Here is a 14830-nt window from a genome sequence, read left to right as displayed (position 1 = left end):
AGCTTCAGACATTATTAAAATACAAAAAACATTGTGTGTTCATGCTATATATTAGTTATATATATTATCTTTATATTAGTATTTTTATTTTGTTATTTATTGCTGCTGTTTCCAGTATATGCCACCAAAGTAACCATGGCAGTATTACAAATAAGAACATCATTCATTTACATGTACTGCCCATTAATAAAAATATAACATTTTATCAATTAAAACTTCTAAAGTCTTCAAAGCACTTTCTTATTTTTGTTACTATTTTCTTTGGTTGACAAATGTAATTTTCTTCTCATGTCACCGTACAATGGTAAGTCATAAAGTGTAAGGCAAATAGATAAATAACGGTTTGTTTTATGAACAATATTTTTATATATTAATGTTTTGGCTAATATATCCCCTGTATGATCTATTTATGTGCAGAATTACTCTATTATAGTAGTTTTTAATATTGTTTGCAGCATAGACTGCACTCTGCTACAATGAAGCACTTGTGCTCTCTGTTACATTCTTGCTTTGGTTAATCTGAAGGTCTCCTGTGAAAAGTGAAAGTCACTAAAAGCATTAATCACACAAGCAAACATACATGAGCTATCTTTTGCTCTCTCTCTCTCTCTCTCTCTCTCTCTCTCTCTCTCTCTCTCTCTCTCTCAAACACATATACTTATTTAAACCAGACATACTTGTAAATACACCAGGCCCAGCTTCACTGCCTGACTCTTACAGTAAGGTAAGTCACAGTGTAATAATGAATCAATGGCTGGTTCAATGCTACTTAAAAAACATTGAAAACTGCATTATTTAATGGAGTTTCAGGTTTTAAGAATTACTCCCTAGTCCAGTTGGATGATCAGGAATTTCAAATGTAGTCATTCACTTATTTCCTGCAGTTTTAAAAGCTAGATACTGTATGAGAATTATTTAGGTGTACATACATATTCACTGTTATTATTACTATTAAGGATGATGTGTATGATTGGTGGAATGGTAATCTTTAGCTGATCATCTCCTGACTTTACTATTATAGTTGGGTGTTTATAGCCTGTTGTAAAATATTATATTGTGTATCCAATAAAAATCACTTAGATTTAACTGATTACAGATACATATTTATATTTGGGGCATTGTGTATCATGTTTAATCTTTCTTAAATTATTATTATTATTATTATTATTATTATTATTATTATTATTATTAATATTATTAGGTTTCACACATTTACTGTTTGTGCTTATTTAATCACACAGGATTTAGTTCTAATTGGTAATTATACACAAAGTTGATTAAGTCATTAAGCTGTATTAATAAATAGCAAACACATTAAAGAACATTTTTACAGTTGATAAACCAGTTTTTGGACAAAATAACTGGCTTATCATTTGTCCAAAAAATGTATCATTTAAATCTTTGCATAGGTATTAGTATAATTTAATTCATCAATCAATTCATGAACAACAGTGATTTTTAGGGATGGGCCCTGCAGCTTCAGTCTGACATAGATCAAGACCTTGTGTATTTGTTAATGGAAAATATTGGCAAATGGAAACTGGGTGACATTTGAACCTTGCCGCTATTCAGTACTTTATAACACTTTTATAATCACACTGACGTGAGGTCACTTCCATAACTATCCTAATCTACAGATATCAAAGCGCTGTCTGTTTTGATCCCACTGTCCACTGGGAACAAAACAGTGAAAACACATATGACATCAGAAAATTTGTTTAACACATCAGATGCTTTCAGAAAAAAACCTAGAAGTAATTATTTCAGGTTCAAGGGATTATTGTTGGATATTTAATCATGTCACTGACTTTAGATATTATATGCATATATTACTTGAATAAAATGGCTCCTTTGTCATGCATGCTCTGTTTTTGGATGAAAGATATGTATATATCTACATATAGATATTGACATTTGCTTTATTATTTTTATTTAGGGAGATTCCTTGATCCAGTGTGTGAAAAAAAGTTGTAAGTGATTTCCGAAAGCAAGTGTACCACCTGTTATCAGCAGCTTTATCTGAAAGAGCAATGGTCGAGGAGATTATAAAGATAAAGAAAGACCAGTTGTTAATAATTACAGGCACATATTTATGGATGTAACTGTTTAGGGGGATCTCAGATAAACACAAATCCTTCTTTCAGGATGGAGCTGTAATGAAGAGGAAGTAATATCAGAGCTTTCTATTAATATATTTATTATGTCTGTGAGGAAAGTGTTTACTAATATTCAGGGTGTTGCTTTCCTGTAAAGAAAGAAACAGAGACAACAGAGAGCGATCCTGTAGGTTTTCTTTATTTTTACAAAAGCACAACTTTTTGTTGTTATTATGAATATATACAAATAAAAATAGACCCTTTACAGTTTCAAATGATATATTGCTCTTATCTGTATGACCAAATAATTGATGAAAATGTGGGAAAAAGACCGACTTGAGAGGGTTAATAGCTGAATGTGTGCGTCTGGCGGATTTTGGTTCTAATTTGAGTGCATCAGTAAAACAATGAATCAAAAACATTGCAAATTGGCAACACATGCCGTTTGCCTATGTATGTGTATAGTCCGCACCATTAGATCATTTTTTTATTAAACATACAATACAATAGAAATGTAAGTAAAATAGCTCATGCCTAATAAACGCTCATATTTTCATAGCCAAACTTACAAAGAGCAGAACTTACAAAGGACAACACCAGCATACCCGTCCCTTCATTAATAGAGGCGATTTCAAAATGTGCCAGCGCATACCATACAGTAGGCAATGAGCACTGTAAAAACTCAGAAGTTGACCTTCACAGTAATAAATTCGTTGTGTGCTATTCAGTGCAGTAGGAAATAATTTTTTTGGTAATTAAAAGCTGATGTAGAGCCAAGCCAAAGCCTGTACTGTATGCGTCACATAATAAAGCTTGGGTTTTAGTGCCAACGTCAGGCGTCATAGAGGGCAGGACGATAGGCAATTCATGCACTCTGGCAAATTTTAGGTTTGTGTGTAAAGCCACTGTTCTTTACGCCACAAATTAAGCTTTGTCTGGTTATAAGTGCAACCAAGAACAGCACATGTTGTGCTTTTTTTTAAATATTATTTAAACATATTCGTGCCTGAAAAACAAACTGGACATCCGGCTGAAGGTATGCCCCGTAATTGATTTTACCGTAGTGCCCAGGTGGATACGTCACACCAGTTTTAGATCAGAAGTGGGCGGAGCTTATAACGTCTATATTGGTAGATGCATTACCTAAAACGCGTACGTTTCTTTTAGCAGTCAAGTCAATTGTGTTGGGGTTTTTTTGTCATTACATCTATATACAGTGCAGAACGCAGTAAAATAACGTTTCCCCAGGACAAAGGGTATAATCTATTTCACATAGATTATTATTGTATCAATATCTAGTACCATAAACCATAACCATTTGTGGCAGTGGGCGCATGGATGCTTGACGCTGTCGCAAATGGTTATGGTTATTATTCATGATGCGATGATGCTGCCTCTAGAACATGCTCTTATGCCGAATACACAAAAACATTAAGTACTGATCACAGGAAACAATATTTCTTATGTCAAGATCACAAGAACACAAGAAAGAAAAAAAATATTAGAATGTATGTCAAATTAGGACTTCCCTAGCTTGCCATTATATTGTACATGTATTAATAATCGGTAAGGTGAGGTTCCAAGGCCATCCTGACTGACCTGTTTGATCTTCCAGCTATCTAGTTCTATATTTTGGCGGGTTCTCCTGATTGTATTAAAAAGTCAGCTTCCTCTGTCATGAATTAAATACGTCATCTCTTTGATTTGATTTATACACAAATAAATGGGAAAATTACGTTTTTTTCGTAGTTTGGTCTGAAATATAAAAACAAAAACAAAAAAATTAATAAATAAATTTTTCACATTTTCTTATTAAAATAAAAATTTAATGACCAGAAGGATCATAGACCAGAAGGAACCCCCAAACATGAAGTTTCCCGAAAATATACTGAAGGTAACAACTGCAAAATGTAAATCACTTGAGATTTCCCTCCAAAGGTCTATACCTTTGAACTCTCGAGTGATTTACATTTACCAAAAAAACAACACATACGGTTTCATAACAATTGTAGTTGTGGATCAACCATCACTTCATCACAAATTAGGACAATAAAAATATAATTCCAGGAACTTCATGTTTAACCACTTGGAGATCCTGGAATTATCTTTTTATTGTCCTAATTTGTGATGAAGTTGACTTGATGTGGTTGATCAACAACTACAATTGTTATGAAACCGTATGTGTTGTTTTTTTGCTGGATAGTTTGTACTGTACATTGGCTGCTCTTTGTGGTTGATGTAGTCAAAGGAACACATTTCTAATTTTGCAAACGCACTAGTTCTTGTTATGAGATAACAGACATTATACACACATAATATAGAACAGACATAATACATGATACACAAAATGTAGTTTAACTACTCTTTGAAGAGGCTATGCCTTTGTTGTCTCGACTGTTTATCAAAGGACTCTGGGATTAAAGTGAAAATCAACTGAGACTGATGGTTAGCAGAAGTGCATTTGAATGTCCTGTTCTTCTAAAGGTGATGTGAGGACAGACCCTGTCTATTCTAATTATGAAACATGATAAGTAAGCAAAGCAAATGGAGAATATATATTTTTAAATTATAAAGAGGATAAGGGCAAAATCTAGAAGCTTAAAAGTAGTTAAAAAACACAGTAAATATGTGATATAAATTGTGAGAAAAGATACTCAGGCACAGTTTGTTTTACATTTACTTATGCTTAGCTATGTGCAATTAAAATGCTGATATGGTTACAACAGATAACGGTGCAGAGCTTTTTCTCAAACTTGTGGTTACAGCTATGGTGATGTCCAATAATAAAAATAAATCCTCTCCATACACAGATTACCAGTGGAACACTTTTGACAGAGGCACAATGGCAGAGTATGTGGTGTCCAGACCACTTTACACAGAGGATGCCTTTATAGATGAACACAAGAAAGACTACCGACCACGCAAGACTATGCGGGACCATGTTAAACAATACTTCACGTAAGCCTGACTTTTTGTATCCCATGAAGAAACTATTAAGACGTTTGTCAAAGTAGATGAATACTGACCTTATATAATAATGATATGAGATTGTATCCACTATGTGATATTATTTTCTTTTCTCATTTATGTAAGTGAATTTATGTAAGGTACAACATCTGTTTTACAGAACAAAGATAAAACATGATACAATTTTAATGCTCTTTGTATGTATGCTTGTGTGTGTTTGTGTGTGTGTGTGTGTGTGTGTGTGTGTGTGTGTGTGTGTGTGTGTGTGTGTGTGATACAGTTGCAATTCAAAACGTGCAAAGAATGCAGCCTTGTCTATGTTACCCATCATTGGATGGATAAAAATGTACAATGTAAAAGAATGGCTACTTAGTGATATTGTATCTGGAGTCAGCACTGGACTGGTGGCTGTACTGCAAGGTAAAACAATCTACAATGAAACTTTGTCGAACGAATAAATTTCTCATATAATTTGTTACACTTACTGTCTCTTGTATCTATTATACATTATACACCATCATAAAATGGGATAAATTAATGTTCAGTGGAATGCAAAATTAGACTAAAAACCTTAACAAAAGTAATCTAGAGTTTCCAACAAGTGTAATTCTTAAATCATAATTATAAATAAATAGTTAAATATGCACACTTAATGACTGAATGATTTGTTTGAAGTGTCTGTAATAATCCTGCACAATAACATATAGTTGTTCATATACTAATGTACATTTAAACTTTTTGGATTTGCTACTTTGGGTTTGCTAGGACTGGCATACAGCTTACTAGCATCTCTTCCTGCTTGGTATGGATTATATGCTGCCTTTTTCCCTGTGATCATCTACTTTTTTTTTGGAACTTCTCGACACATTTCTGTAGGTAAGTTACTTTTTTTTTTAAAGTATGCATTTGTGGTAAAGAAATGTTTGGCCTGAAGAAGCATACTTCAAAATGGAATCAAATGTTGGGAGGTCTCATTATAAATATCAAATATCTTAGTTCACATTCAGCTGCTATGTTGGCTTTAATGTACAAACAAACCTGATTATAACCATTGTATAATATATCAACAATATAACACAAAAGATGCATGCGCAGCTTTTGTTTTTCATGACTTGCAATGTGTCCGTATTATACAAAGTAAATATTTTGCATTCTATATCATAAATGAGAAGATGTTCAATAACAAGTGCCATATTAATGCTAAAGGTTTTCTTGATTTGAAATTACACATAATATCTAGATGACAAATAATTATCTTTTTTTTTTTTTCATTTAATAATATATAAAAGCATTATGCAAGGCATAAAGTGCTTTTGTTTTCCATGTTAATGGTTACCACTTAAGTCTATAAGTGTAAATTCCATTTTGCAAATATTTAATGTTAAAAATTATAATCCAACATACTTTAAATGTTTGTATGTGTATACTGTATACTGAACTGTATACTTATTTTTTTTGTGGCAATATTTTATACTAAAGAGCAAGACATGCTCTGGCTGCAATGGTTAAATGCATTTATTCATACAAATAATACTTGAAAATAAATTACAAACTATGTGGTATGTGGACTTCATCTTCAACAAATAAAATGTTTCTATCAAAATTTTCATTTTCATTTTCAGCTAAGTATTAAATAAGTTTAGATAATACAAACAGCATTTGTGGAATTAAGGAGTGTTCCATTACTTACTGTGATTTACAAAAAAAAAAAAAAAAAAACACCACACAGCTTTTCATGTTTCTGAATCAACAAAGACTTTCAGCTGATACTGACCTGACACTGGAGACCAAAATCAGAATGTTTGACCATATTTTTCCTTGTTAAAACAAAACATTTTAATAATGTTATTATTAACCTTAGATTACAAGTCCCTGTGAATTATTGTTATAACAGAAATGTGACAAGCACACTGATATATCCCTGTGATTTGCCTCGCAACTAGTTTTACAGTCAGAGATAAAAAAAAAAAACCTCAAACATCTGTGCTAAAGTATAATGATAAATAAGGTGCTATAATGTAAATCTTGTTAGAAGGTCAGGCAATGATAATGTTTTGTACTTTACTAGAAAACTATTAATTAAAATGAATTCTTCTTTTTAATCACATATTTCTACTTCAGGGGCATTCCCAGTTCTGAGTCTCATGGTAGGGTCTGTAGTAACCAGGCTAGTACCTGACGAGGGTCCTGTGGCCAACATAACAGCCTTTGAGGGGCTTACAATGGACCAGCAAAGAGCCATGGTGTCTGCCTCACTTACTTTTCTCATTGGTCTTTTCCAGGTATGCCTTATAATCTCATGTTCTTCAGCTCTTGTCTAAAATAGTCTGTCATGTATACAATATTGAGAACTGATAACTGACAGTTATGTATTGCAATAATGTATGACACACAAGATAATTGTATAGCTGTTTAGGAAGAAGTATAGTCAGTATAATGTGACAACTTTTCTGTTCTTTAACACACAGCTTGGCATGGGGTTGCTGCAGATTGGCTTTATAGTCATTTATCTGTCGGATACTTTGATATCCGGGCTCACTACTGCTGCTGCAGTTCACATCCTGGTGTCACAGCTCAAATTTATTTTTGGGCTGACAGTTCCAGGCTTCAGTGGACCATTTTCCATTATAAAAGTAAGTTTAACAGTTTTCTGATTTACTGTTACAATTGAATTTAAGGGACTGCACATGACATATGTCATGCCATAAACACCTTATTTTTGTTTAATAGTGAAACATAATGTCATATAATACTTGCATCTGTGCATTTGCAAGTATACTGTCACTTCATTCATATTTCCTGGTATCAAAACTAGATATTGGAGAAAACGTTTGGGCAGATTACATGCACAAACATCTATGATTTGGTGATGTCCATTGTGGTGATGGTTGTTGTGTTCATTGTGAAATTGCTCAACGAACGATTCAAGAAAAAGCTCCCGGTGCCCATCCCAATAGAAGTCATCATGGTGAGTAAATCTTGTGAAACAGGACGCATAAAGGAAATCAGTTATGTTGTCACTTTTATTAACTTATAAATAAACCACTGTTAGTAATTTATGTATGCAACTAATGATTGCCATCTTGCACAAGACAATATAAATAAGATATACTAATAGATAACGGTTTCAGTCTATACTTTAACCATTTTAAAAGATTTTCTTGACACAAAACTGGCATGCAGTGAAACCAGATCCTCTTTTTGGAAGATAGTAAAAAAAACAAACAAGCAAATTCTTGTTCAAATATGCTCTTTCCATTTTTGTGTGTGTAAATCTATGGACTGGAAAAATTTGCAATGTAATCAGGGTTTAAATCAGGGCTCAAGCACAATCAGAGCTCCCACACTTTTGGCTTATGTGAATAGCAAGTATATCACAAACTATAGTTTGAAGAGAATTATAGCATAGAAATGGCATAACTAAAGATAAATTTTAAAACTTAAGATATGCCCATCCTACTACACTTAGATAAGCTAGGTGGATGGAAATACAAATTTCCTTTAATCACATTTCCTTGATATCCGTGTTAATCAACACACAAAATAAACAGTACGGCAGTACAAAGCACATGTGGTCTTCCAAATTTTATATCCCAGTTTTACATCAAGATTTACTTTATGATTATAACCTTCAGTATAAGGACTGTTCTAAATAAAATCATCAAAATGGAATTCCAAACTACAAGCAGCAGAATGTATTTAAATTAGCACTGAAAGTCCTCCAAAGATAAGATTTTAATGTTGCAGTGTCATGCAAGCCAGGCCTTTTTGTTAACCATCTTTATCTTGCACCATTTTTATTGCTTCAATTGTAGCTTTTATATCTTTAAAAACTTTTCACTCACTTAAAATTTTCCTTTGGATTAACGATTAACAATATACCTGCCTATGCAGACTATCATTGCATGTGGAGTATCCTATATATTCAATTTCAAGAATTATGGAGTGGACGTTGTAGGAAAAATACCAGATGGGTAAGAAACAAAATAATGAGTTTTATTAATTATTTTTAATAAAAATATATAGTTAATCTAATTATTTTTCATGTGTAAGAATGACCACAACATATTTTCTCCTCCCATTAGATTTGAGCCTCCGCTTGCCCCTAATTTTCAGATCTTTGAGGAAACGGCAGTAGATGCTTTTCCTATGTGTATAGTGGGTTTTGCTGTGTCCTTTGCTGTGGCTAAAGTCTATGCTGTCAAACATGACTATGTTATTGATGGAAACCAGGTGAGGTCCATTGTCATATATGTTTAAAGTCAACAAATATCTATAAAAAAAATTTTAATCGATTGTCTTGCAAAACGTATGTATCTACAGGAGCTCATTGCTTTTGGTGCAAGTAACATCTTTGGTGGAGCTTTTAAATCATTGGCAGCCAGTACAGCTCTATCCAGGACTGCAGTACAGGAGAGCACAGGAGGAAAAACACAGGTACTACCCTTCATAAACACGTGCTATTTTTATCAGTTAAGCATTCTGAATTGCATTTTAATTCAAATAGAAATATATCGTTTTACAAATTATTACATTGTAAAACATGTCTCAATCAAAAATACTGCCCTCTATTGTTGAGGTGGGGCAATGTACAATTCTACAGTAAAGGACTTCAATAACATGCAGAGAAAAGGCACGCAGTTTGAGAAGTAAACAATATTTAAGGGGTTAAGGGTTGACACTGATATTGCCTCATACAACCTATAAAAAGAGAGACCTACAATAAGGAACCTTTAAAAGTCCTTTTTTACTTTTGTCAGATGATCTGTTTTTTGTGTGTGTGGTTTATTGTGCAGTGAGGATAGCAAACTACAGTTAACATTTAACATTTAGCCAGTAAACCTCTGCTCTTCCAAAACATAACCAGAATGTTGTCACTTTTTCAGGTTGCTGGGATTCTTTCTGCAATCATTGTCATGATAGTAACTCTGGCCATAGGGTTCTTGCTAGAACCACTGCCAAAGGTAACACATCATTACCCGCATAATCTAGAGTTATTAATTTACAGTGTTAACCTTACAGTATGCATAATTATATCATGACACAATCTTGGAGCTTCAGTTTTAGTTAATATCACACTGTTGCATGCTTCCTATGTGTGTTGTATTGTGCGTTTTTTGTAGTCAGTGCTGGGTGCAGTGGTAATAGTAAATCTGCAAGGGATGCTAATGCAGGTACGTGAAGTGCCTTACCTCTGGAGGAAGGATCCACCTGACTGTGTAAGAGACCTTCATGTTTTGTTCCTTCCAACAGCAAGTGAAAGTTGCTGCTAAATAAATTATGCCTCATATCAGATAATTAGAATACAACAGATAAAATGTTTCTGGTAGATTAGATTAGATTACATTAGATTCAACTTTATTGTCATTGTGCAAGGTACATGTACAGAGCCAATGAAATGCAGTTTACATCTAACCCAGAAGTGCGTAGATGGCTTATTTACAAGTGGCAGTGTAATAAATAAGGGTATGAGGTTATACAGAAGGTGTAGTAATATGTACATATAACTGAATAAGGGTATATATAGTTGATTTTTTATATAAGTATGATACTTTTATACTTCTGTTAATAAAATTTCTTATACATTATATACCAAATACATATAAATATAAATTATATAAAAAGATATTTCACCCCTCTGTATTTTGCTACTTGAACTTGACTATATTTTGTGAGAACATTTTTAAATCAAATGTTGTAAATCAAATTTGTATCTTTGGAAGTGAAGCTGGATAACTAACATACGTTTAAATGAAAGGATATTGCAAAAAATACTTGCAATTATAAAATATAAATATATAAGAAAATATAACTAAAGTTTACAAAACATTCTGATACTGTTCTAACCCAAAAGTATTAGCTAGCTAATGATGGTAAATGAGCAGTTTAATTAGAGGATTGTTGGTGAATAATGAAATTATACTATATCAATAATATACTGTACCTTTGTATTAATACACTGAACTGGCTCCTGTAAATACTTCTTTTTACCTTCTTCCACTCAGGTTGTTTGGGTTGTGACCTGTGTGGCCTCTATCTTGCTGGGGCTGGATCTTGGCCTTGCTGTGGGCCTTGGAGCAGAGTTGATTTCTGTTGTCTTTAGAGCTCAGTTGTAAGTGTTACTAAATTGAATTATTTGACAAAAAAAATACAACAAAATCAAAATTCATAAAGTATACATTTTCTATTTAAAGTTTTAAAAATATAATATTCACGTGACCCTAAGAGCTTGGTTTGTTTACTCATAGAATACCAATATATGTTTTGTATTTTTTTAGCCCACACTGCTATGTCCTGGCAAACATCTCTGGCACTGACATTTACAGGAACCGCAAGGACTATGTTAATGTAAGTCACTTATAATTACAGATTCACCACATACAGAATATTCCACGTTATAAAGGCAAGAAAAATGGTCTACTGTAGCTCAATAAATGTGTCAATGCATAAAACATTGTTTTACAGAAATGTATACTAATCAATGGTAAAGTTTAGATACTGTTAGATACTGGCCCATGTGTGAATAAGTCAGGAGATACATCTAGTGTAAATTATGATTATTTTTAAATCAATTCTCATCTTTAACTTTACACAGATATATGAACCAGAGGGAGTAAAGATTTTCCGAATTTCTTCACCAATATTCTTTGCAAATATTGATTTCTTCAGAGGCAAACTGCTTGATGCCGTAAGTATTTGTGAGATTAATAGTTTGGCTTCACTAATCCTAAAGTTCTTTAACAACAAGGACCTGTCCACACTTTGCCCTAATCAGTGTATTACACAATGGAGTCTTACATTCATGGCTCAGAAAAAAAAAAAAAGCAGTCATAACACAGTTTACACTGTTGTTCTGGTGAGATAATTAAGACTCAAACCTATCTATAGTGCCCTAAATGTACATAATGATTTACTTCTTGTGGCAAACATTGCCAATTTTAGGATGATGTCTCTATGGTATTACACAAACTGTAAAATATTTCCTATTTATCCATTTTTATTTTAATGTTTATTAATTGTCAAGCACATTCAAAGCTATTTCAAAATTGCAACACAATTACACCCAGCAATTTGTGAAAGCTCCAATTCAATTCTCTTCCTTTATAGTGCTTTCACAATAAACATTTTCATAATTTACAGAAATCTGAATTGAAATTTAAAAGCCTAATAAGCAAGCCAGAGATAACAGTGGCAAATAGACATCTCCTCGAGAAATAATGGGAAATCTAAACTCAAAAGGAAAAATATTTATATTGTTGTATAGAAAAAAGTCACAAGTTTTTAAATATTTTGTGGTTTTTTTTACAATGTAATTATTGTTTTTAATGCACAAAATAAATATACCTTCACTTGTTTGCTGACATGCATTACACACATTGCTTCTAGGCTATTTAAGTCCGCTTATCAGTAACTCCTGACTGTTCCTTGACCTTGAGTATAATTGAAAGCTATTTGCTTTCCTTTTAATCCAAGTCTAAACTGAGACATACTTAATTCCATAAAATAAGAATGAATGCATCTTTAACCCAGCTGCCTTGGCATACACTGGCATGACACAGAAAAGCTTGCATAAGCAGGACGTCTTTACTTTAATGCAGTTGTGAATGAGCAGGCCAAATAAATACCATATTTATAAAAAAATGAACATACAGAGCTGGATAATGCATTTGCTACATTTGTCTAGTGAAATGCCTAGTGAGGCTCATTAAACAGATACAGATAGTATTAATGTCTTAATTTGTATTTTTGTATGCATGTTTCCATGTTGTTGTCTTAAGTAGAGGACAGTTCTTAGGTCAACACAAGTTTTAAATTCACTTAATTATTCTTTCCTTTATTACAGGTGGGCTTCAATCCCTTGATAGTACTGAGAAAGAGAAATAAAGCCCTACGAAAAATTAAGAAGCTAATTAAGAACGGGGAACTCACAGTCATGTGTGTAAGTCCTATACATAGTGAGCTGGCAGCATGGTCTGGGCCACTTTATTTGAACACTTAATATTCATTTTTGCTATTTAGCTTCAGAAGTTGAAATCTGAACATTTGCATAACAGCCCCCGTGCTCTCTCTGAAATGTTATCAGTTACAAAATCTTGTCTTAAAATGCTAAAAAGCTTATTACTTTATACACAGGCTCCCTTCCTATTGGAGAGAAATCGTTCCCTGCCTATTGAAGAGTCTGAAGATGAAATAAACACAGAAGACTTAGATTTGCCAACAGACTTCTCAAACCTTCCCATTCAGGTGAACTGGAGATCAGAGCTTCCTGCCAACATTTTAGTTCCCCAAGTGGATATCCACAGCCTTGTCCTGGATTTCTCTGCTGTCTCCTTCCTTGACATTTCAGCACTCAAAGGCCTTAAAACGGTATATCAGTTGTTTTAACAATGATTTATGCATTTATATTAGCATAGATTTTTTCAAATGTAGATAGCAAGATAAGCAGCATATAACTATATATCTGACACTGGTGATTTTAACAACTATGATAACGGTGTGCTATAAATTTTCCAGGCTTTGAAAGAGTTTATCCGCATTGACGTCGAGGTCTACATTGTGGCCTGTAATCGTGAGTTTAAATGTTACTTTATTGTGGAATATAAACTGCCACAATTATGTTGCCATTGCAATAAAATGGTGAGACATTTTCTACCACTAACCCTTGCAATGCTCTTCCCAGCTTACATCATTGAGAAACTCAAGAATTGCAAATTCTTTGATGATGAGATTAAAACATCCATCTTCTTTTTGACCATCCATGATGCGATGCTGCACATACTCAGTATGCATCCACCTCTTAGCATTAGCCAGATGGTGAGGAGACTTCAAAAAGTTTTCCTTTCACTGCAAAGTCCACATATGTATATTCAACATGAATAATAAACTCTGATTGACCCATTAATATGTCCATATAGGTGAATAGTAGACATCATGAGGAGATGAATAATGGAAATTGCAGCTTGCGCAGCAGAGTGAGTGAAACTCTTTTCTAAAATGATAGTATATATGTTTATACAGTTTAGAGAAAAAACTGTGTTTTTTGCAGGGCAAGGAGCCAGAGACCAGATTGTAATGCACACCATCTCTGTTGTGCTCAAGTATTCTGGAGAAACCAAGACAAAATAGTCTGTTGGATGCTTTGATTATTGTGTATTGTGCACGTAATCGATAGCATGGAGAATTCTGTATAGATTTAATGTTTGACATAAATTTGTACTGTAAAATGTATTTTATTTACAAAATATTATGCAGTTAGTGCACTATTGCATGCACTAAATCCTTTTATCTTTTTTTTATCTGGATTATTGAAGAAATATGGATTCATGGTATAACATTGCTATTTTTTGTATATGTAAAATATTTTATAAATGTAAAATATGTCAGATGTTTGTACAAAATAATCATTAAAAAAATAAATACCAAATATCAACTATTTTGGTTTATTATTGCTTGTATGTGTCATTATATTATATACAAGATTATACACCTATAGACAGAGAGTCAAAATGATACAATGCAATTCCTCTTTAGCCAATTAGTCTTTATTTAAAGATAGGTGGGGTGCAAAAATATTGACTTAACATTGACAACAGGAGTAGTCTGCTTTTCGATCAAAGATTATAGCAAGTGTGGTAAAAAATATGGAAACTGAAGAACAATATCTGATTAAACTTCTGAAAGATTAGGTATGTAGCTATCTACTTAAAAACGGTCATAGCAAAATTGCCACAGCAGTAGCTGGGTCTTCTTGTTCAAAATGTTGTGCC

At 33.0% G+C, this 14830-nt stretch overlaps 1 protein-coding gene across 4 annotated transcripts; it reads left to right on the top strand.

The window, feature by feature from the left end:
- Window positions 1-60: 60 nt before the first annotated feature.
- On the top strand, window positions 61-14488 carry slc26a3.2 (solute carrier family 26 member 3, tandem duplicate 2). 4 transcript variants are annotated; one of them, XM_046874339.1, is made up of 22 exons: window positions 644-724; window positions 1937-1970; window positions 4907-5054; window positions 5344-5483; window positions 5829-5939; window positions 7185-7345; window positions 7532-7696; window positions 7879-8031; window positions 8958-9037; window positions 9149-9296; window positions 9387-9500; window positions 9950-10027; window positions 10187-10282; window positions 11069-11175; window positions 11342-11411; window positions 11659-11751; window positions 12907-13002; window positions 13197-13430; window positions 13578-13632; window positions 13744-13877; window positions 13979-14035; window positions 14110-14488. In XM_046874339.1, exons 3-22 carry the CDS (start codon window positions 4939-4941, stop codon window positions 14134-14136), a joined length of 2235 nt encoding a protein of 744 aa, XP_046730295.1. In that variant the 5' UTR covers window positions 644-724; window positions 1937-1970; window positions 4907-4938; the 3' UTR covers window positions 14137-14488. The 4 variants fall into 4 exon arrangements, with proteins under 4 accessions (XP_046730299.1, XP_046730295.1, XP_046730297.1 ...); XM_046874343.1 differs by lacking the exon at window positions 1937-1970 and having other exon boundaries at window positions 61-724; XM_046874342.1 differs by lacking the exons at window positions 644-724; window positions 1937-1970 and adding an exon at window positions 4295-4580.
- The last annotated feature ends 342 nt before the right edge of the window (window positions 14489-14830 follow it).

This window comes from Silurus meridionalis, chromosome 18, assembly GCF_014805685.1.
Source record: "Silurus meridionalis isolate SWU-2019-XX chromosome 18, ASM1480568v1, whole genome shotgun sequence".
In the NCBI taxonomy this organism is placed as follows: domain Eukaryota; kingdom Metazoa; phylum Chordata; class Actinopteri; order Siluriformes; family Siluridae; genus Silurus; species Silurus meridionalis.
Note: the sequence above shows the minus strand (reverse complement) of the source record. Positions and strands in the feature narration are given on the sequence as shown.